Source organism: Mollisia scopiformis, assembly GCF_001500285.1.
Source record: "Mollisia scopiformis unplaced genomic scaffold LY89scaffold_3, whole genome shotgun sequence".
NCBI lineage: Eukaryota > Fungi > Ascomycota > Leotiomycetes > Helotiales > Mollisiaceae > Mollisia > Mollisia scopiformis.
This window is the reverse complement of record NW_017263583.1, coordinates 1079728-1100792: the sequence shown is the minus strand read 5'-3', so window position 1 is coordinate 1100792 and position 21065 is coordinate 1079728. Positions and strand designations below refer to the sequence as shown.

At 48.0% G+C, this 21065-nt stretch overlaps 10 protein-coding genes across 10 annotated transcripts; 5 read left to right on the top strand and 5 right to left on the bottom strand.

The window, feature by feature from the left end:
• The first annotated feature begins 11 nt into the window (after positions 1-11).
• Positions 12-3072, top strand: LY89DRAFT_636802 (DUF221-domain-containing protein). Its single transcript, XM_018211500.1, has 4 exons — positions 12-220; positions 275-439; positions 491-2580; positions 2632-3072. The coding sequence occupies exons 1-4, from the start codon at positions 83-85 to the stop codon at positions 2774-2776; spliced, it is 2538 nt and encodes an 845-aa protein (XP_018076968.1). The 5' UTR covers positions 12-82; the 3' UTR covers positions 2777-3072.
• Positions 3073-3099: 27 nt separating this feature from the next.
• On the top strand, positions 3100-6822 carry LY89DRAFT_704279 (uncharacterized protein; the record flags this gene model as incomplete). The annotated part of the gene is made up of 4 exons (XM_018217369.1): positions 3100-3340; positions 3425-4057; positions 4127-6528; positions 6580-6822. The coding sequence occupies 4 exons, from the start codon at positions 3100-3102 to the stop codon at positions 6724-6726; spliced, it is 3423 nt and encodes a 1140-aa protein (XP_018076967.1). The 3' UTR covers positions 6727-6822.
• Positions 6823-7960: 1138 nt separating this feature from the next.
• Positions 7961-9064, top strand: LY89DRAFT_305701 (uncharacterized protein). The gene is made up of 2 exons (XM_018206596.1): positions 7961-8254; positions 8325-9064. The coding sequence occupies exons 1-2, from the start codon at positions 8236-8238 to the stop codon at positions 8903-8905; spliced, it is 600 nt and encodes a 199-aa protein (XP_018076966.1). The 5' UTR covers positions 7961-8235; the 3' UTR covers positions 8906-9064.
• A 2263-nt stretch (positions 9065-11327) lies between these two features.
• LY89DRAFT_728732 (uncharacterized protein) lies at positions 11328-12092 on the bottom strand (the record flags this gene model as incomplete). Its single annotated transcript, XM_018219295.1, has 2 exons — positions 11328-11967; positions 12019-12092. 2 exons carry the CDS (start codon positions 12090-12092, stop codon positions 11328-11330), a joined length of 714 nt encoding a protein of 237 aa, XP_018076965.1.
• Positions 12093-13633: 1541 nt separating this feature from the next.
• Positions 13634-14185, top strand: LY89DRAFT_728731 (uncharacterized protein; the record flags this gene model as incomplete). Its single annotated transcript, XM_018219294.1, has 2 exons — positions 13634-13689; positions 13753-14185. 2 exons carry the CDS (start codon positions 13634-13636, stop codon positions 14183-14185), a joined length of 489 nt encoding a protein of 162 aa, XP_018076964.1.
• A 301-nt stretch (positions 14186-14486) lies between these two features.
• Positions 14487-15785, bottom strand: LY89DRAFT_680745 (NAD(P)-binding protein). The gene is made up of 2 exons (XM_018214132.1): positions 15583-15785; positions 14487-15533 (listed from the first exon to the last, which is right to left on the bottom strand). The coding sequence occupies exons 1-2, from the start codon at positions 15622-15624 to the stop codon at positions 14652-14654; spliced, it is 924 nt and encodes a 307-aa protein (XP_018076963.1). The 5' UTR covers positions 15625-15785; the 3' UTR covers positions 14487-14651.
• A 653-nt stretch (positions 15786-16438) lies between these two features.
• LY89DRAFT_574841 (alpha/beta-hydrolase) lies at positions 16439-17248 on the bottom strand (the record flags this gene model as incomplete). Its single annotated transcript, XM_018208766.1, has 2 exons — positions 16439-16783; positions 16838-17248. 2 exons carry the CDS (start codon positions 17246-17248, stop codon positions 16439-16441), a joined length of 756 nt encoding a protein of 251 aa, XP_018076962.1.
• A 1260-nt stretch (positions 17249-18508) lies between these two features.
• Positions 18509-19357, top strand: LY89DRAFT_305626 (uncharacterized protein). Its single transcript, XM_018206595.1, has 3 exons — positions 18509-18813; positions 18866-18987; positions 19050-19357. The coding sequence occupies exons 1-3, from the start codon at positions 18601-18603 to the stop codon at positions 19153-19155; spliced, it is 441 nt and encodes a 146-aa protein (XP_018076961.1). The 5' UTR covers positions 18509-18600; the 3' UTR covers positions 19156-19357.
• On the bottom strand, positions 19033-19577 carry LY89DRAFT_680743 (uncharacterized protein). Its single transcript, XM_018214131.1, has one exon. It carries the CDS (start codon positions 19457-19459, stop codon positions 19202-19204), a length of 258 nt encoding a protein of 85 aa, XP_018076960.1. The 5' UTR covers positions 19460-19577; the 3' UTR covers positions 19033-19201.
• On the bottom strand, positions 19458-20975 carry LY89DRAFT_704277 (GroES-like protein). Its single transcript, XM_018217368.1, has 4 exons — positions 20811-20975; positions 20375-20745; positions 19921-20317; positions 19458-19865 (listed from the first exon to the last, which is right to left on the bottom strand). Exons 1-4 carry the CDS (start codon positions 20901-20903, stop codon positions 19560-19562), a joined length of 1167 nt encoding a protein of 388 aa, XP_018076959.1. The 5' UTR covers positions 20904-20975; the 3' UTR covers positions 19458-19559.
• Between the last annotated feature and the right edge of the window lie 90 nt (positions 20976-21065).

Genomic DNA, 21065 nt, shown 5'->3' with positions numbered 1-21065 from the left:
AGATCACGAACATCGACGAAAACAACGACGACGGACTGTCATGACCTCCTCGACTTAGCTACGAAGATAGGCAATCGCCAATATGGACGACTTCGTTTCCGCACTCGCGAAGAAATGCAACAAAGTTGACCCAACGGCCCCGACGACGTCGAAAGGCGGGATCGTCGTACAGCTCGTGCTCTCTCTTGCGTTAGGCGTATCTGCCTTCTTCGGCTTCTGTGTGAGTTTTAGTTTACAATATCGAGGCATCTAGTTCATATACTGATACCCATAGTTTCTTCGACCGAGATGGAAAACCCTGTACGCTGCTCGCAAGCGGCAGAAAGACGTTGCAGATGCTCTCCCCGACCTCCCTGATACGTTTTTCGGATGGATGCCCGTGCTATACAAGATTACAGAGCAGCAGGTTCTTGCTTCCGCAGGTCTTGATGCCTATGTAGTAAGTTCTCTTCCTGTTCTAGGGTCTATTCAGGATATTGACGAAGCTTAGTTCCTCGCCTTCTTCAAAATGTCGATAAAGCTGTTTGGCGTGATGCTTCTCCTAACATGCGCCATTATGGCTCCAATCAATGCACACTACAACGGACTCCCACACTGGAACTTTACCCGTCCAAACACTACATCTTCATATTCTCTGGAAACTTTGGGCAAGTCGGCATGGACGTACAATTACAACGGAGATATTGCAATTATAGGCAGTGATGGAGACAAAGACCTCCCTGATACCAGCTACTTATGGTCATATTTGGTCTTTACATATGTTTTCACCGGTCTAACTTTGTACTTCTTGACCAATGAGACTCGACACATCATTCAAGTGCGGCAAGATTACTTAGGCAGCCAGTCGACAATAACAGATCGCACTATCAAGTTGTCTGGTATACCCCTGGAATTAAGGTCAGAGGAAGCCATCAAAGACTTTCTGGAGAAGCTTGAAATTGGGAAGGTGGAGACCGTGACCATTTGCAGAAATTGGAAGCGCCTTGATGAAATGATAGAGAAAAGAGCTTACACTTTGAGAAGGCTCGAGGAAGCATGGACAGTGCATCTTGGACAAAGTAAGAGCAAGATTGACGAGCCTGCCGGACATATCCTCCATCGAGATGACAACGATGAAACGACTCCGGACGAAGGAGAGACTTTGTTGGGAAGTAACCACGTCACCACCTATGAGCAGCCGCGTCCGTCGACGAGGGTCTGGTATGGCTTTCTTAATCTGCAAAGCAGGAAAGTCGACGCGATAGATTACTACGAAGAACAGTTGCGGAAGCTTGATGAGAAGATCACTGCCGCAAGAAAGAAGGAGTATAAACCAACTGCTCTTGCATTCGTTACGATGGATTCTATTCCAGCATGCCAAATGGCCGTGCAAGCCCTTTTAGATCCTTCACCAATGCAGCTTCTGGCTAAGCTTGCTCCTGCACCCTCCGACATTGTTTGGCAAAATACATACCTACCTCGCTCGAGTCGCATGATTCGGTCATGGGTTATCACAATCTTCATCCTCGTCCTCACCATCTTTTGGCTTATCCCAGTAGCCGCCCTTGCCGGTCTCCTCGATCTATGCTCAATTCAGCAAGTCTGGCCTCAAGCTGCCGACTTTCTTGCCAAACACGAAATCCTCAAATCACTGGTTCAGACTGGTTTACCTACCATCGTTGTTTCATTGCTCAACGTTGCTGTTCCATTTCTTTACGACTACCTAGCAAACATGCAAGGTACAATCTCGCAAGGAGACGTCGAGCTTTCTGTGATCTCCAAGAACTTCTTCTTCACGTTCTTCAATGTCTTCCTTGTCTTCACAGCATTTGGAACCGCGAGTAGATTTTGGCCGGTTTTGCAGGATTCGTTCAAAGACACCACCAGTCTTGCTTTCCGTCTAGCAGAATCCGTCCAAACGCTCGCAGACTTTTACACTAATTTCATCCTTCTTCAAGGTGTTGGCTTGTTACCTTTCCGACTGCTAGAATTCGGCAGCGTATCACTATACCCCATCATGCTTTGGGGTTCCAAAACGCCTCGTGACTACGCTGAGCTCGTTCAGCCACCGATTTTCAAGTACGGCTTCTACTTGCCATCAGCCATCCTGGTTTGGGTGCTATGCCTTGTATACAGCATTCTCCCAGCAGGATACAGCGTCCTATTGTTCGGGTTGATCTATTTCATCTTTGGCTACTACACCTACAAGTATCAATTACTGTATGCAATGGACCATCCTCAACATTCTACTGGAGGCGCTTGGACAATGACTTGTTACCGCCTCTTGATTGGTATCGGTGTGTTCCAGCTCGTCATGGCAGGCATAATTGCCCTGAAGCATGCCATCACACCAGCAATCTTAGTTGTTCCCCTATTGCCATTCACAATCTGGTACAGCTACTACTTCGGACGCACTTACGAACCATTGATGAAATACATTTCTCTCCGTTCAATTCGGCGGGAGGACAACCCAGATGTCAACATAGCCGGAGAAGATATTGAGATCAACCGACCGCCAGGCTACATTCGACGTGCCAGCACCACCGTTGACGAGCAAAGAGAAGAGGGGATGCGGTTCGTGAATCCAAGCTTGGTTCTTCCGTAAGTAATTTCAATGCTGGTGCAGTGTGCGATGTTCCTAACACAGTCTAGTCTGGAGAAAGTTTGGATCAACAAGACCTCCGAGTCAAATGGCGATGCTTCCCAGTCGGATTTAAATCGTGAAGAGAGTGCAGCAAGCTCTCTAAGCTTAGGCGATACTCACATTTGGCGTGATAACGGCGACGCCAATGTATAAATATTGGTGGTCGTTATATAGATTGTCGGTGAGGCATGGTGGGCGTTTTGGTCGAACCGCGCGTAGCGACATTGGATCGTTCTTTCCTATTATATACCATTGTAATTCTTTTATACCCATGGGGCCTTCCCCAAATGTACATGATATCCGGAGATCCCCACCCGGTTCTGATCTCTTCCTGTTACTACATGTCTCCTCCCTCACTATTCCGTCCCTCCAACCTACAGCAACCCATTGATGCTGTAGGCTATTCTTATGTTTAGATTGTTCTAATCTTATAATACCTTCAGTTCTCCAGAAACCATCTTTCGCCACGTTTGCAGATGACAGTCATTTCCTATCACTCAACGCTCTTCAGCGACGTGGCCACCTTGCCAGGGGCCGCCGACAAAACGTCGTCTCACATCTTCCTCTCGCGGGGCGTCGCGGGCGCAGAATCCGATTCGGCGCCTTGCTCGCGCTCGACGAGTCCGGCCATGGTGGCGTCTATCTTCGAGTCGGAGACTACACATATCATGACATTAGCGCCCGCTGCGTCCAGGAGTCAGATTGGGTCTATGGATGGTGAAGCGACTTCCTCTTACAGGTTAGGCGATCAAGGTCGGGTTTCATTTCCGGCATTGGTTACGTCTCTGACTGCAGGAGTAGGTGTTAATGATAACGGGTCGATCCGGATGAACGCGGGGGATGCAGATGTGTCGGATAAAGCTATCACCAATGAAGATCCAAAGGCAAAGGAGTCTACTGTATCACCGCTCCTAAGCCGCAAGCGTCCTTTCATAGCCGATGTCGAAGATGAAAGTGTCCCAGATTGTCACTCAAAGCGAACTCTTTACAACCACGAAGATAATGAGAGAGGCAAGAAAATCCAGCGTGGTAGGACTATGGAAAGAGGAGCGAGATTTCCAAATCCTCTAGCACGAGCTGAGTCGAGACCTCAGAGAGCAGATCCTGCAATCGGAATCGACGCCAGACCAATAGAGAAGCGTGGATTGAGTCGCAGTAACACCTTTTTTGAAGATCCGGCTGATCCATGTGCGGTCTTGGAAGACTCACTGCTTGAGCCGTGCCCACAAATACCACTGTCCAACTCCGTGGACGAGGTCCTCAACTCACCTTGCCCTGCAAATATCATCGGCCCAATGAAGTCGAATACGTGGGCCATATCAGACAGGAGGTTGAGTGAGAGGGATATTCATCGTCCAGCTCGAGCGCTGACGACTGTCTTGAACGACTGTCAGCTTCAATATCCTGCTCCGCTACCAACTATCTCGCCAATTGGTATGTCCCGCCGCGTTACATACGCGAGTCAACTCGAACAGATGACTACAACATCTTCATCGTCTTCAGCATCCACTATGACTAAGGTCAACAGTCCGCCAAACCAGCCAGTAGTGCCACTTGCTCTTCACCTTCCAACCGAGATTGTGCAGCAAATCTTCAGTAATCTATCACCCGTAGACTTCAATTCTGCTAGACATTCTTGCAGGTCCTGGTTCATCAACAGTTTGAATAAGTCTCTGCTAGAAACAATGCTCAGACGAGGAGGCTTCTCAAGCAGCTTGACAAGCGATTCTCCAGGCGACCGCATTACGGAGTCTAGCACGGTACACAATGAAATCTGGCTTATGAGTAAGCTACTTTCACGAGAATGTGCTTTGGGTCCAGACTGGCTGGGAAATGGCATGTCTAATCTGAAGACAGAGGATACACAGTCATTAGCATTTGTGAATGTAAGCTCAGTTGATTTCACAGAAGTTGCCGTACACTATCCAGGACCCGACTCCGCTGGTACGGTTTTCACCATCAGCACTTGTGGTAGGTTTTTGATGGCGGCGAACGGATGTTTGGTCTATATTTACGAACTGAATCGTCACCATAGACCAGATTTTCCGAAGCGGTCTGGTCATTTACTTCCAGTCACGAGTATCATTTGTCCCCGTCGGGTCCTGGCCTGCAGTATGGATACATCCTCTCATCGGTACGCCATTGCCATCTTGTTAGACGGACGGATGGGTCTCGTCTGCGACATCACAACAATCACACGCCATACTGGCTTTGAGGCTGGCACGCCTGCTGGCAATACCACTATGAGGACGCTCTCAGGATCTGGAACTTCTGGTCAGAATTTCTCTGAGGGTGCACGCATGCAGGGGACCTCTTTTCTGGATCGAGTCTCGCTTAACAGCTCATCTTCAACATCTCATGGAGATCGTGTATCTCCTGATCCGCCATTTGTATTTCCAGGTATAGCTACCACTGGAGCTTCATTTACGCCTAACCGTGAATCAGAATGGCAAGACGTCTTCCGGGGTGACATGCCAGAGTCTTCACGTACGGCGGGACCAAGCTCGCGTCATGCTTCTCTTCCCCGTGCTTTTGTAGTTGGCCGTGACGGTCAGTTACAGGAGTTCACTGCTTCTCCTCAGGCTATAGAGTCAAGCAGTAACGCCCTACGCGTAGAGGATGGTCCGCGTTCGTTATATCGCAACCTGTGTTCTGATGATGATCCTCCTCGTTCGGTGGCTATCTGTCCTCAGAGACGCTGCGTAGCCTTTGGCTGCTCGTCAGGCATTGAACTTCATTGGGTAGATGCACTTACAGGACAAGATTTAAACAGATGGTTTCCGCTTACCGCGCCGAGTGACTACTTGTTCTTTTTGCCACCAAGAAAAAGGATTGATTCTGCAAAGAAGCTGAGATTGATCAGCAGTGCTGCTCGCCCCAGTGAGAGACCTGCCATCTCCGAAAGATCTTTTGGCTCCCAGGCATGGAGCAGTCCCTTTTGGGAAAGATTTGGCTGGGGAGCCAACCACTACGTTGAAGGAGACGATGCTCCATCAGCTCAAGGTATTTTGACAAGACTGAGAATAGACACGGGCAGGAGCTCACTCACGGGAAGAATGGACTGTTCAGATCACTATCGTGCAGTTCCTCTGAGCGACGGTTACCATATTCTATTCACCGACCCAGCTACAGGACTGCTCTGTCTGGGTAGTGATGCCCCTGTAGGAGGTCCAACAAAATTGCTGCGTAAGATTTGGTTCAAAGGACCAGATGACTCACGAGCTCCTATTGTATACGCGGCTGGTTCAGACTTAAGCTGGGGGGTGAGAGTTGTGGCAGGTTTTGGCAGCAGCTCAGAGCAGTCGATTTGGCTTTTCTCGGTACCAAACGATGTCTTTACTGCCAATCAAGGTACGCAACCGGGATCTTCGACGCCGGCATGGTTTTCACCTAGTTCGAGTCGCGAAACCAAGAATACGGATTGGATCCAATGGTGGCCCGATGATGGATTGCAAGAGTGGCTTAATCATGTACAAGATCCAGTCCCTGGCATCCTTCCACGAAGCGTCTGGCCTGTCAAGATCAGAGGCCAGAAGATTGGGACCTGTAGTGGATTGGTCGACTTAGCTATTGACTCTGGACCTCAGATGTCTATTTGGGCTTTCAGCAAAGGTGGATTAGCTACCATATGGAAGCTCGATGACGGGAGACACGAAGGGGTCAAGGAATTATGGGTTCAGCGAGACGGTACAGTCCGTCAAAGCGATGGAGATGGTGACATTGAGATGGCCGACGCCTTTCCACCATCTCCAACTGCCCTGGCTCCTGAATCTCCATTTCGACAGCAGTCTTTTGATGGTACTTCGACTCCCACCAGTCCCTCTGCGGTTGTCACCACTCGATGCGAACGACGACATCGTATTGAGTGGAGTCAACATATGATCCGCTATGATACTGATGGAGATGTGCTCATGGAGGACTTCCCATTGCCAGAGAGCTCTGCACTAGTCGAGCAGGAATCCTCTGAAGAGGTTACTTATGAGATTGGCGAATCATTTAGCCGCCAACGAGGATGGCGGTCACGTCGAAGTCACAGATTGCACATGAGAGATGTTGTGGAGGAATCGACGGGCATTGCGAGGATTGATGTTGAGATCCGGTGATGGTTTGAGATGGAGATATTGGAATATTAGATGCGGCGTGATGGATAGACATTAAGATACCCAAATTGTGTGAGAGGAGTGAAATACCTAGGTACCTAAGATTAATCCTTCATCCATCACTCTTACAGAGTAGCACGAACATTCGTGCTCCCACAGCGCCGCCTACATCATTTGTTTTGAGACACCAGTCTCAAGTATTATTGTCATGGGTTTGCGTTATTAATTATTTACTATTTTCATATATATATGTTCTTTTTTGTTACTCTCTCACAGCGCTAAATGCCCCACTCTCGATCACTCGCCGATCAGTAAATCCAGACGATCGGGAGACCAGCTTCTTTAACCTGTCATTCATACTAGTTCTGACACCTCTATTCTGTTCGAGAGAAGGCCATTAGTCCATTTCGAACTCTTTGCGATTGATCTATAAGCACTTCGCTATACCTGGCCTATCCCTACCGTCCGCCTCAGCGGTGATCACAGGGCGGTTAGTGAGCCATGCTTTGGCTAAATTGTTATCCCCATCCTTTGTGTCAGATCAGCTGTTTTCAACTACCGGTACCAAATACTTTATAGTGGTGAGGTTATACTAAGTCACACTATCCTCGCCTCAATGGTGATCACAGGGCGGTCAGTGAGCGACGCTCTGCCCAAGATGTTATTCCCATCCCGAATATCTCTTCGTGTCAGATCAGCTAGTTGCGATGTACGGTACTAAATGCTTCGTAAAGTACCATTATACACACTATCCTCGCCTCATCGCAGATCTTCACCCCCTAAGTGTCCTCGCTAAGCAGCCCCCTTTTTTCTCGGCTCATGGAAGCTTCGGACCAAGCGTCGTCCCGAGATGCCAGAAACCAGACTGACTGACAGCGGACCAGGATTCGTCTTGGCCCCTTGAACCCCGCCACGCCACGCCTCGCCTCGCCTCGACCTTCTGCAAGCCCACCGCTGCCATCTTTTTTTTCTTCCACCACCCAAAGTCACCGCAGTCTCTTCTCTCCTGCCCAATCAGCCCCACCCCCAGCACTTGCCTTGATTCCTCACTCACAACACCAAGGAATCCCAGTCCGGCCGACTCGCGATCGAGGATGGTCTGCCGTCATCATCATGTGCGGCCCAACGGGAAAGCCCAATAGAAAGGGACCACCACCGCTGCTGCTGCTGCGACTCTGAGTGAAGTGAGTGACTGAGGGAGTGAGTGGAAGCGTTTCCGATCGCGCGAATCGTGTCGTACTGCTGTATCTGGTGCGACGTGCGTTGTCACTTTTTACTGTTTATTTTCGACGACGAACGAACGACTGATTGATTGCGGTGCTTTCGATTGAAAGGTTTTGCGATACCCTTACGGGTTTGATTGAGCTTGGGCAATTGATCGAGGCCGCGATTTGGCAGATTGGTAGACGTTGCGACAAGACCAGCGAGCTAGCAGGAGAGAAAGGAAAGGATATTGGACGAGGCTTGTATACGTTGAAGCCGGCAGAGCAGGACTTCTCATCTTATACCACCATGTGTCTATTCGGCAAATGTACGTCTCTCCCTCCCTCCCTCCCTCCCTGTCTCCTTTCTCTATACACCCATACTGATACTCTCTCCAGCACCAGCATGGGAAGACGACGTCGTCTTCGCCAACCGTCGTCACGGTCGCAAACACCGCACCAGAGTCACCGAAACAATCGTCGAACGCACCCCCAAATACGTGCCCGCGCCCCCTCGATCCCCCTCCCCTATAATCCATCCCGCGACTCCCCCTCGCGCCCCGTCTCCTGCCCCGACTTCGAAGAAATCAACCCCGCCTCCTCCGCCGCAGCCCACGATCGAACTCGTGTCCGTAGAAGAGGACCGTAGCTCGAGCGGACCGAAGAGCTCCCGCGTCTCGGTGTCGCGGAAGAGTCGGCATGGCAGCAGAGGTGGGGAAGAGGTGTATATTGAGCGCGAGAGGGTGAGGGAGCGGTTGCCGCCCGTGGAGAGGGCGAGTCAGGAGTATGATACGTATCGGTATGTGGAGGCGCCGATGCCGCCCAGGAAGGAGGTGGTGGGCGAGGAGAGGATCGAGAGGAAGAGGAGTCGGAGCATTACGTATCAGACGAATCCGAGGATGAGTGGGCGGGTGGTGGAGAGGGAACGGGTGGTGGTTGAGGATGGGGGAAGGAGGAGGGAGTATTATCGGAAGCCTTAGGTGGAGGGTGAGTGATGTAGGTGATGGAGAGGGGATGGGAGAGGAGGGCTGGCGGAGATGAGTAGGGGACTTTGGTTGAGTTTGTGAGTGTGTATAGTTTGCTTTGGCATTCGGTTTTGAATAGCGAGTTTATTAGAGAATGTTTGGTTCATGGAGGGGTTTTGCTATCTTTCTGTTGTCCTGGTTCCTTCAGCGTCGGAGCTATGGTATTATTGATTGTATCTAGGGGGTGGCATTGCATTGCTTGTTTGTATCTACTCATCTCTACAATTGCTCATCCCTCGTGTTCTTCTGTTTGATTTGCCTCGATATTTTTTCATGGTAGGTAGGTCAGAATATCAAACCCGGTCACGTGTTATAGTCCACCTTCTCGTTCTGGTGTGCTCGTCTTACCTTATCTTCTTTTCTTTTTCTATGCCTGTCATCACCATCACCACTCTCAAGAATCTGCATCATTACCTCAATGGCTTTTATCCGAGATACTCCTCATCTTTCATCTGTATTTCTTGGCCATGTTTCGGATTTGACTTCTGCTTCAGATCCGAAGCTTATTACTTGAAACTTAGAGCCATGAGATGGACATATTCGAAGCATGGGCGGCAGGGAAGATGCTAATTGTCGATTTTGAGTTTCGGGTGTTGAGGTGATGGTGATGGGTGGTTTGGGATGGAGTTTGTTGGGTTGAGTGTTATCCCAATTGAAGTTGGTCCCATGTTAAGATGGTTTGTGAAAATTTGAGTACTGTAGTTCCTTGCGGAATGCATTTCAGCAAGCACATTTTGATTTGCAAGTAAGCATCTTGGTACCTAAGTACCTACCTACTTAGATACCTAGGTAGGCATTTAAGGCAAGGGTCTAAGCTCTCACGTGAGCCAGCAAAGCTTGGAAACCTTCTCATGCTTGCTTCCATGCGTTGTGTTGGATGTGATTGCGCAGATTTGTTCTATCGCCTATTGTAGCAAGCTGGGGTTGGCGAAGGAGCAGTGAGATAACTAGAACAGCTGTCATGGTGGCGTTTAAGTAGTCTAGTTCAAGGTAGATTTTGTCAAATTTCGGAGAATAGGAGAGGTGGACAGCGCCTCCGGAGTTCAGACTGGAGGTCATCTTTGCGTTTTTCTAGTCCAGGGACGTTCCAAGTGAGGAAGCCTGCAATCATTAAGTTCCTGCGATGATCGTCGGCAACGCGTGTAAAATCCTCGAGTAGGACGCTCAGAAAACTTTCATTCAGCGTATGGTGGCACTGGGAGAGGAATGTTACGTCGCCCACCGATGAAGGAGCCAGGGTGGGAGAGGTGAAGTATGCTGTAGCTGGTGGTATGTACACACTGATAAGTTCTTGAGGCAATGTCTGACTGATGTGGATCAGGATATCGCTTGAACCATCACTGTTAATATTTTCGCCCGTGGTTTCGTAAGCTTGTCACCTTGATCTTCAATGCGACCGTGTGATGATCTAGTGACAGAACTTTCTAAGTTCGAATGAAGTTTTAGGGACACCGTACGCCTTGAAACATTTCACAGCACAGAGGTGCGTCATCGAGGTACGTATATATGAATACATGACTGACTTGGCTTTTAATACTGCATAGAAATCGACAAACAAATATTAGCATCGGGAACGGCCAGTATTTGTATCCTGAAGTCAACATCTACATCTCTTCCAGGTTTTGCGTTCGAAGTCTCGCTTATTCTCGGTAACCCTTACCGCATATTCAACTTCACTTCACTTCACGACTTTACATATATGGAGAAGAAATATGCTGATGTGGAAGCTAGAATCTCTTAAGAAAGGGACAAAAATCAAGATTCAGTCTTCCAAATCGAGGTTTTACAGTGAAGCAAGTGACGACGAAGAAGAAAGGCGAGTTCGGTCATAAAACGACTTGAGGGCCGATTTCCAAGGACGAACATGATTCGAAATTATTCCCACCTGATTTTGCATTTCTGTATAGCTTGAGTACTGAGATTGTAGACAGACAAGAAAGGGGTTGTCAGCAGCCAACACAGGTTCAAATATCGAGAAGTGATATGTCCGTCCGTCACTTGTGTTTTTTAACACCTTCTCCGCTAGAGCGGTCCTAGCCTATGAAATTGTTGATCTCTTGTGGGAGACTGTAGTACAGAAGTGTTGTCATTCTGTGTCCATTGTCTATATAGACACTCAGCAGTAAATAATCACAGAATAGGTAACAGTCATTTGTAATGCGTCAATGTCTAGACCGAGGTCTTCGTATTTAGGGAGCATCAATTACCAATCTATGCTGCTCAAAAGAAAAACTCCCAAAGTTATGCCCCATTCGCCACACTTTCCTCCACTAAAAGCGCCCTGGTCGGATTTTTGTCCGCTGTATCGACGATGTCCTACAAAAACATTAATATTGATCTTATGTATGAGTATGATCACTTACCAGCTCCAATCATTCTAACCCTGCCAGAAATAGCACACTTCTCTGATAGCTTCGTATGCATCCATGTTTGTTCCGGCGACTTGCTCTTGTTGGTACATCAGTAAGTCCACCAGCATTTCGTGGGGATAATGTTGCGAGTTCTCTCTGAAGGGTGCCGAGTGGAGATAAGCGGAAGAGAGCAAAACCATAACCTTCCTCAAGGGACTGCCAACCTCCGTATTGTCGTAAACCCATGGGAAAGTATTTGTAGGAGCAGCGGCTTTGTAGAAGGAAGCTGCCGTGATACCGTCCATGATCCAGTCTTGAAGTTTAGGCATGATCAAGAATTGGGCAAGAACCCACAGTTGAACTAAGCCCATGTCCTCTTCCTCAACAATCTTTTCGCGCTCTGCAACCTCCATATCATAGCCCCATCCTTCGGTCTGTTGTACGAGCTTGCAGCGTTCTTGGTATAACCATTGAACCAGCAGCTTGATCGGATATCTTGGGATCGCCTCATCGAATTTGTACTCCTGATTCTGGCCTTCGATAAAATCGCTGTTGAACGCTCGGTTCAAGACGGAAGAGTGGAAACAGGCGTATTCTTTGTGAACCGTAAAGGGGTAATCTTCGCCCTCAGCAGTGCAAGTCAGCTTGACCAGGGTATTGGGATCACTGTTGTAGAGTCAGTACATATCAAAAGCAAAAGCTTTGAGAAGAGCTTACGACATATCCGGTCTCTTGAGTGGTTTGTTGTCCCGACGCTTGGAGTTCTCTGCGGCACCAGTTGAAGAGCTCATTTTGCTTGTAATGTGTAGATTTTGAGGGGAGATTATGGCGGTTTCAAGTGATGTTGAAGAGAAGCTGGAATTTTTTTAATGGAAAAGCTACGAGATTGTATAAAATAAAACTCACGAGGAGTGGTGGAATTTTTTTTGGTAGAACTAGCGTGGAATAAGATCTGGGGAGCGCGAATACGCCTCTCCAGTTGCACCAGACCTAGCGCACATACAAGTTTTTAAAGTGCAGCGGAGCAGTGAGCTACATAAGCGTTTCACAAGAACTGGAAGGAGGGAGGAGTTTAGGGTCTTGAGAATGAGGAGAATGGTCATGCGAGTCTGGTTGGATTGTAATTGTAGGCAAAGATCAACGTCCATCACCGCAGAATATGTCTTTACTTCGCTCTAATATTTATACAGAAATGCTTCAAGATCCACATATTAGTGGCTGACGTTCTTTATATCCAATAATTGACTTGAATATATTCTAAGCTACTCCCTTGAATCCGAAGAAGGGGCAAGAATCTAGCACATCGTCTAAAGTACCCAACTCTCGTCTGTCAAGACCAAAAGCCTCTCAGTCCGCACAACATCCACTCCTGCCCCTACCCAGCAACCCTCTTCAGGAACATAACCCCAATGCCGAGAAACACGAGAGCGAGCTCCATAGCAACAGCCCCTCCCACACCTAATAAGGCTCGTATACTATTGACGAAACCCGCCGTGGATTCATCCAGCATTTATTCATTGACCTATCCAGTATTGAGCCTTTCACGGCTGTCTGCTGTTACGATATCAACGGGAAAGACTTGTGAAGGTAGATGGTAGTGAGGGAAGGGTTGAACGCGCGCGTTTCGCGAGAGGAGGTCGTAAGGGCCAAAAGCTGGCGAGTGGTAGGACTTTAATGTAGGGAGAAGCTGTGGGTTGTAGAAGATAGAGTCGATGAGGAGGAGAAGCTCTTGAGAGCAAAGAGAAAGTGTGGATGGAGGAGTCTATCAATTACCGTTAGCTCTGGAGGCATTTGAAGCGCGGTGACCTATTTGAAAACTTGAAAAGAACTGAAAGTAGGAAGGAATTCGACTGCAAGAACGAGGGTGACACGATTTCTGGAGAAAGCTGGTTGAAATTGCGGTATTCAAAGATCGATGTTTATCACGGCGAATTGTATCTTCGCTCCATTGATGGATAGCGTTCAATTTTTTCCAAATGAAGCTTATTGATATATGATAAATATCGTCCAAAATTCTTCACACTTTCCACACGCAAAGCCCTGTCCTCGCAAGGCTCCAACTTCTACAACCTACTCCTTTTTCGAAACTTGCTACTTTTGAAGCTCCGCCCCCACAAGACTCAACTTCTTCGCCCTACTCCTCTTTCGAAACCTTCTACCTCTAAAGTCTTGTTTTTGCAAAACCACAGCTTCTACACACTCCTCCTTTCGCGAATTCTTCTACCTCCAAAGCCCTGTCCTCGCAAGACTACAGCTTCTTCGGCCTACGCCTCTTTCAAAACCTTCTAAATCTCTCCAATACACATCAGACACTCAAGTAAAAAAAAAAACCATGAGTTCATCAAACATTTTCCGCAACGTCCAACGTGATGAGAGTCCAGACTTCACGTAAGAATCATGATACAATCTCAATTATTTGAGGAGCGGAAATTGACTTGTCCTTCTTGCTAGGGAGCCTAATGCAATGGTCACACTCATAGCCTTCGACAACGGCAACGAAGTACGATTCACGGTCCACAAGGCGAATGTGTGGTTCTACTCTCCGATACTCAATGCCGCACTTACTGGTCTTTTCGTGGAGGGACAGACCCAGACATATAAATTCAGCGAAGACTTCCATCCACAAACCATCAAGCTGCTATGTCAATGGCTATACAAACAAGAATTGTCGATCAAGCAGCTCAAGAAAGATTGGGCAAATGTCAAAGACCCCCTCTACGTCATGGAAGCATACAAAAAGGAGGACATGGCGTTGGCAGAACTCTGGGTTTTGGCCGACAAGCTCTTGATGCCTCAACTCAAGAACAAGGTCGTCGACTACATCCGTGACATTGCCCTAGAGTATACCGCTCTGCCACTTAACACCATCTGCCAATACGTCTAAACAGCTACGGAGCGAGGCAGCCCCTTGCGCAGATTGATGGTCCTTCTCACAGTGTCTCTGCTGGATTTGCCCGATTTCGAGTATGAGGATAAATTCCTGGGATATCCGCATCGAATGTTAGCCGACTTGATGGAATACATGCGGAAGAAGACTATGGAAGCTAGAGGTGGAGCTGTCGACGAAGAACCCTTAGATAAAATTGAGGCTGAGTGTCATGTTATGGTTGATTAAGGGAAAATGCATGGTTCGGAGATAGCAGTTGAGGACTTTTCTTGTTGGGATGTGAAGTGTTTGGCTTAGACTTGGCTGGCTCGGGTGGCGCATTATCTTGGCAGCACTCATCTCGAATACACTCTTCATTTTGACTCCACTAATTTTCTGACTGTGATTACTTTGACTTCCTCACTCAACATAGGGGAGACAATAACGCCCATCAAGCAACCTACTCCTATTTACAATCTTTCCCTCACTCCAACTTCTTCGTCCCAAAAATACTAGCAACCAACTCCTCCAAATCTGGTCCCGAAATTCCTGTAATTCCAAGCACGGAATTATGCACATGCTGAAACAAATTCCCACACTCCGGCGCAAAGATACCCCTCAACAGCAGTCCCTGCATCGGCTTCACACCAACTTCCTTCCTCTTAATCTCCTCCATACTCTCCTTCTCCAACTCCGCCGTACTCACATGGGTAACCTCCCATTCCTCACCCGGAGTCAGACTCTGCGCTAACTTCAAAAGTTGATTTTGAGAAATATCAATATCCTTGACCCAAACCGCCCGATCAGCCGTCTCTCTCGGGTGCGTCAGAATACGACGAACGGCCTTCCCAGCAGTCCCCAGTCGACTCGTACTGATCAACTGCTCGCCACCATCATAGATATTCGCCTTCCTCTGTTCGAAGTTCAAGAAGATGCCTTGTCTGAGGCCGAGATCAAGGAATGGACCACAGAACACAAGAGTATAGCTCGTTTCGCCCTTGATGGCTAGCTCGTCGAGATAGCGCTCAATGTCAACTTTACCGGCGAAGACGGGGAGTTTCCTGGTATTGGTGTTTTTGAGGTCACAACCGAATTCTGAAGGGATGATGCGTTTTACACCGGCTTTGACGGCGGCGTCGATTAGGAGGCGTTGGGAGGGTACTGCTGCCATAGACACAGAGGAAACGAGTGCGTCTTGGCCGCTGAGAGCGGCGATGAGGGAGTCCGTGGATGTGTAGTCGATGGGACATACTTTGACTCCTGGGGGAAAAGTGTGGTGGCTGGCTTGGCGGGTTAGGACCGTGATTTCGAAGAGTTGGGATTTCAGAAGTTCTTTGAGGATGGCGGTGCCTACGGGTCCACTGGCCTGAAGGATGGTTAATATATAATTCCGAGCTGGTGAAGGGCAGACTTACACCTGCCACGGCGACTTTCTTGATTGAGATGTCGTAGGTCATGTTCGCGAGGTGAGTTTTGCGTGAATTGTGGAATGGATGTGGTTAACTACGACCTGAAGGTCTTGCCATCATACCACGAGCTTTATATACTGTCGTGGTAGGTTTGTCGTGGGGCAAAAGCTCTTCCCCTCATCCGTAGAAATGAGGTGATCCTTGGGTCATCCGAGGGAGTATGTCCCTTTACACCGCAAGATCAATCCACACTCAATGGCGATATAACTGGCCCAAAATTTTCCAATGCAGGTACAAATCCCTTCACATGCAGGCTTCGGGATAATTTGGAGGCCTGCATGGCTTTCTGCTTGAAATATTCCTGAACGCGGAGAGCAAATCATGAGGCTCTAGATAAATCATCGGGTAAGTAGAAGCTGAGCAAAAAAATATCTGTACCCTATGGTATAGTACTTTGTAATTTACAACAGCTGATACTATGCACTTGCCACTTAATCAAATCTGTAATTGCATCTGTTGAGCATCGCGTCATGAAGTGTTGGAGATGAGGTTGTGAAGATCAGGAGATTTCCTGGTGGCGAACCCCGAAGCGAAAATGCGGAACCAACGCGCTTGAATTTCAGACCTCAAACATTTCTACCTCCCCCAAAGCCCAGGGAAAGATCATGCATCTCTGTAGAAATTGTGCTTCTTTTCCTTGAATATCATTTGAGGGAGAAACATCAGATTTCTGAAGGCAATGGCACGCAGGACTATTCAATCATCTCAACCTTTCTTCCATGACCCATATCCAAGGCCCTTGCCGCCATTTACAAGCATCCTCGACGCCCTTCTCAAATGTACCATTGAGCTTTCTGTTCTATTATTGAGATGATTTCGCAAACGACGTTTTCAGAAAGTCTGCAACAGCATCTGGCTTATTCAGATACGGACTGTGCGCAGTCGACAGTCTCGTCGTTGAAACATCTGCTCCGGCTTCCTTCATCTTTCCTATCATTATATCTTGAAAAACAGCTGGGACAGCTCGATCGTTCTCACAGACGAGATACTCCGCGGGAATCTTTTTCCAGGCAGCTGATGTCGTTTTTGTGGTGAAGCTGGCTAGAGATTGAGATTTGAGTTTTGCAGTCCATTCATCAGCTTCCTTGGGATCAACATCATGATAGAAGATGTCACGAGGGTCTCCTTTGTGTATCAAATTTCCATCCTGAGAAATGTCAGCGATCGATTCTTGAGATATTGTTCCTTGTTCATAACTCACATCATCGACGATCCATGTTGGTTGAGGACCTCCAACAAAATCTTGCAAGCTCATATCTTCGGGCAGGACGAAAGCAGCCACGTAAGTCATCTTGATGACTCCTGTGGTCTTTCCATCCGCCAATCGTTCTGGTTTGGTTAGCCCTTCTAGGGCAGTGGACGCAGGTATTCCTCCCCATGAATGAGCATTAATAAGAACATCATGACCAGCATCGAGTTCTTTCAAGACGGCACTCCTGATTGGAGCGATATCTTCGTCGAGAGACGTGGTGGGAGGCACACGTCCAGAAGCACTGGGAAGTGGTACAGTCACACATCTGTATCCCAGAGGTTCGAGGATGGCAATAACCTTGTCGAAGAAATGAACGTTATGCCATGCTCCATGACAAAACACGATCGTCAGGTAGGCCATGATCTGTTGTTACGAAGGAGTGCTTGTGGCAAACTACATTTCAATGTCTTGGGATGCTCATGTCTTTATCCCTCCTGAGCACTCCCGGTCAGTAAGACATCCATGGCGAGTTTCCTTTTATGAAGCTCGGATGTCGTGACGAGACTCGAATAGCAGAGGACCTCTTTTGACGTAAATTATACGTTATAGGGCTGATCGAAGCTTGGCACAGAGAACCGAAGCCGAGCCTGCATCTGGCATAGTGCAAAGACTAGATGCATCTATCGGCACACTTTGTTTGGATGTCAAGAAAGAGCCTCGGAAGAGACTAATAATACTACTAATAGCACGAATTTAATTACGGGGGTTAACTCATGTTTCACTGCCATGTACGAAAAGCCATGTCGAAGCCTTCTTTCTTTGGATAGGACGGGATGGTAGTGCTTACATGCAGTCCCGCATATCAAAACCTCACCGAACCCGAGGACCTTTTAAGCTTGAATTGACATTCTCAATCCAGTTCATACGCCAAACACAATGTACACGCACAACAACCCAGTTCCCCATAGAGCTCATAAGAAGTCGACGACAGGGTGCAGAGCTTGTACGACCCCTCTTCCCTCCTTGGAGTGAAATACTGATTGGCATTTTCAGGCAAGCTCCGAAAAGTTAAATGCGACGTATGTCAGAGCCAATAAAGTAAAACATGCACGTTGACCTTCTTGCAGGAGAAGAGACCTGTCTGTGGGAAATGCTCAATCCATTTCTCTAACATTGCGGCGTGTGACTACAATTCGATTGCCAAAGCGAGAGCGAAGCCGACAAAACCAACCACTTCTACGACTACATCAAGCTCACCCTCAGACACCAGCAGTACTCGACAGCCTGTTATTAATCCCGTCTCGTCTAAGACCTCTGATAAGACGCGTAGCTCAAGAACCTCCTTGTGTCGATCATCAGAGGATGCGGAGAAAGAAGCAAGATGTGGGGATTTTAGCAGTCCTTGCTTGCATCCTGGTAAGCATCTACCGCGTCCAATGCAAGTCCATTACTCACCACTATTTCTTCAAAGCTTTCACAGGTATGGTGCTTGACGCCGTCGATGTATGCAGAATATGTGGCAACCAACGCCGTCAAAGCAAGGATGTCGGAGGTGACAGCCCTGTGCTATCAGACTCTAAGCTCATGAGCGGGAGTGTAGATCCATTCTCCATCCTTCCAGCGGAAAGCTCTCCTCGAGTTCATGCTTTAACACACCACTGTCAGTACTGCATACCAATCAACATTCAGATCCTAATAACTCTTCAGGGAACAACACACTTGCACTCTTTCCCACCAAGATTCACAGCCAGTACTGCACGAACCCAACATGGATGGCCCAAGCAGTAAACAACGAAACATTCTTCAACGCTACGCTATACGTCTCGTCTGTCCATGATGCCGGTCTTCGGGGCAAGAGAGGGACATCTGAGTCTCTCTACTACAAAGCTCAGACGATCAAACTTCTGAACAAGTCACTACGAGATTCGGAAGCAGCAGTTTCGGACGAGACTTTGGCTGCTGTTCTACTTCTCACTCATGTCGTTGTACGTCAATTCTTCCTCCATAAATATATTGGTAGTAACAGTCAATCACTAGAGCTTAATCGGAGAACCGAACGAAGCAGAGATCCACATGAACGGCCTCCGTCAAATGATGGTTCTCCGAGGAGGTATTCAGCACTACACTCTCGACGGCGTCTTTCTCCACATGCTACGCATGTACGTCCCCCCTCTCCTCACCCTCTCATTTACTAAAGACCCCAGCGTAAACCACCTCACAGCCGTAATCACCGAATCACCAACCATCATCCCTCCTTCCGGAATGCCCTACAAACCCTCCACCAAATTTTCGTATTCCTGCTCCCCAACCAATTCTCCACTCCTTAAGCCCTTTGCTGTTTCGATTGGGTTCCATCCTACGGTTGTTGATTTGCTACATGATATGGAGTATCTGTATTTTGTGGTGGATGCATTTACGATGAAGCTTTTGCCGGAATTTAGGGGGGCGTTTGAGGAGGTTGTGAGGTGCATTGAGGGGTTGCGGGTGATGGATGAGGAGAGGGAGCGAGAATGGGTGGTGCAGAGGCTGAAGAGGTGGGGAGAAGGGGAAGTAAGGGAAGTGGGGGTTAAGAGGCAGCATGCGAAGGTTGCCATAGTTTGAGAGAAGAATCGTGAGATAGTGCTTGGCCATACCACATCAATAAGATGATTATTGTATTGTATTCGGGGAAAGTTTAATCAATCTATTAAACAAAATACCACCAAGCTTTTGTATATCTATAGCTATCCAATTAAGATCCTGTCGTATCAACAAGTACCTTCAACACCAACTTCCCATCATCATCCTTAACTCTACCAGACATTGCAAATGCATCAGAAATATTTTCAAAGCCCTTAAATCTCTGCGTGATCAACTTGGCGAGATCCGGGAGCTGGGGGTTGCCACTTGATACCAATTTAATAGCATCTTCGTAAGTGTTTGCATATCTGAACACGCCTACCAAATCGATTTCTCTGAGAGCAGCTGCTGAGATAGGAAGTGTTTGAATCGGACTCCCCATTCCAATCAACATGATCTTTCCACCAGGTTTCGTCGACTGTCACTCATTAGCACGTTTCCTTTCTCATCGTTTGAAAAGGGGAGGAACTCACATAAATAGAAGCCTGCAAACAACTCTCAACGCCCGTACACTCAAACACAGCATCGACCTCTCCCTCCCCACTCGCTTCCTTGACTAATTCCGCAACCTCCTTCGCAAACGCCAACTTCTCCTCAATAGCCTCGAATCTCTTCATGGGAACAACAATCTTGGCATCTGCAAACTTGTTCTGGACGGCAAATTCAACTCGGTCACCTTGAATATCGGCGATGATGACTTTCTTGGCCCCAGATACTTTGCACATGGCGGCACAGAGGAGTCCTACTGCGCCGGCCCCAAAGACGAGGACGGTAGAGCCGGGCTTCAGAGAGGCGCGACGGCAGCCGTGCATTGCTACACCTAGCGGTTCCAGAATGGCTCCGAGTTCTTGGGAGACATTTCCGGGGAGTCTGTCTATTGTTATTATCTGTTCCTTCTTGGTCTAGTAAGGTGGGGAAGAGACTTACTTGTGACAATAAACAGCAGGGTGATTAATCTTCTTCTGCAACGTGCCCTGAAAATGCGGAACACTCTTCGCCGAACTCCTAAACCTCAAACTCTTGCAAATATTATACCTGCCCTCCTTACAAAGCTCGCACTCCTTGCACGGCAGCCCGACTTCGAGCGCAACTCGATCCCCGACCCTCAACCCCGTGACCGCGGACCCCACCGCCGTCACGACACCCGCCGATTCGTGACCCAGCGTCAACGGTTCTCGCACGATGATATCGCCATTGCGGTAGTGGTTGAAGTAATGGAGATCAGAGCCGCAGAGACCGGTCGCTTGGACGGCGACCTGCACTTCTGCTTCCGCGGGCGAGGAGAGCGTTCGGTGTTCCTGTTGCACAGAGTCAGGACGGGAAGGAAGGAACAATCAAACAAGTCTAGACTTGTACGACTTACGATCTGGAGATCTTTCGCACCGTGTAATACCGAAGCAATGACTTCCTCTTCCTTGCCTACTCTCGCCGTTCCGTTCTGTGTCAAAATTGCCATTTTATCCAACGCGCAAAATTTTTTTTTTTTTTGGTTAATTGTGGTTTTTAATTTTTTAACGTGGTACTGTACAGAATCCAAGTTTAGGTATATGTATTTTCGTACTATTACTTTGGTCACGACTATTTAAATTCTCCAATTTTTGGTAGTCTCATGATGGCC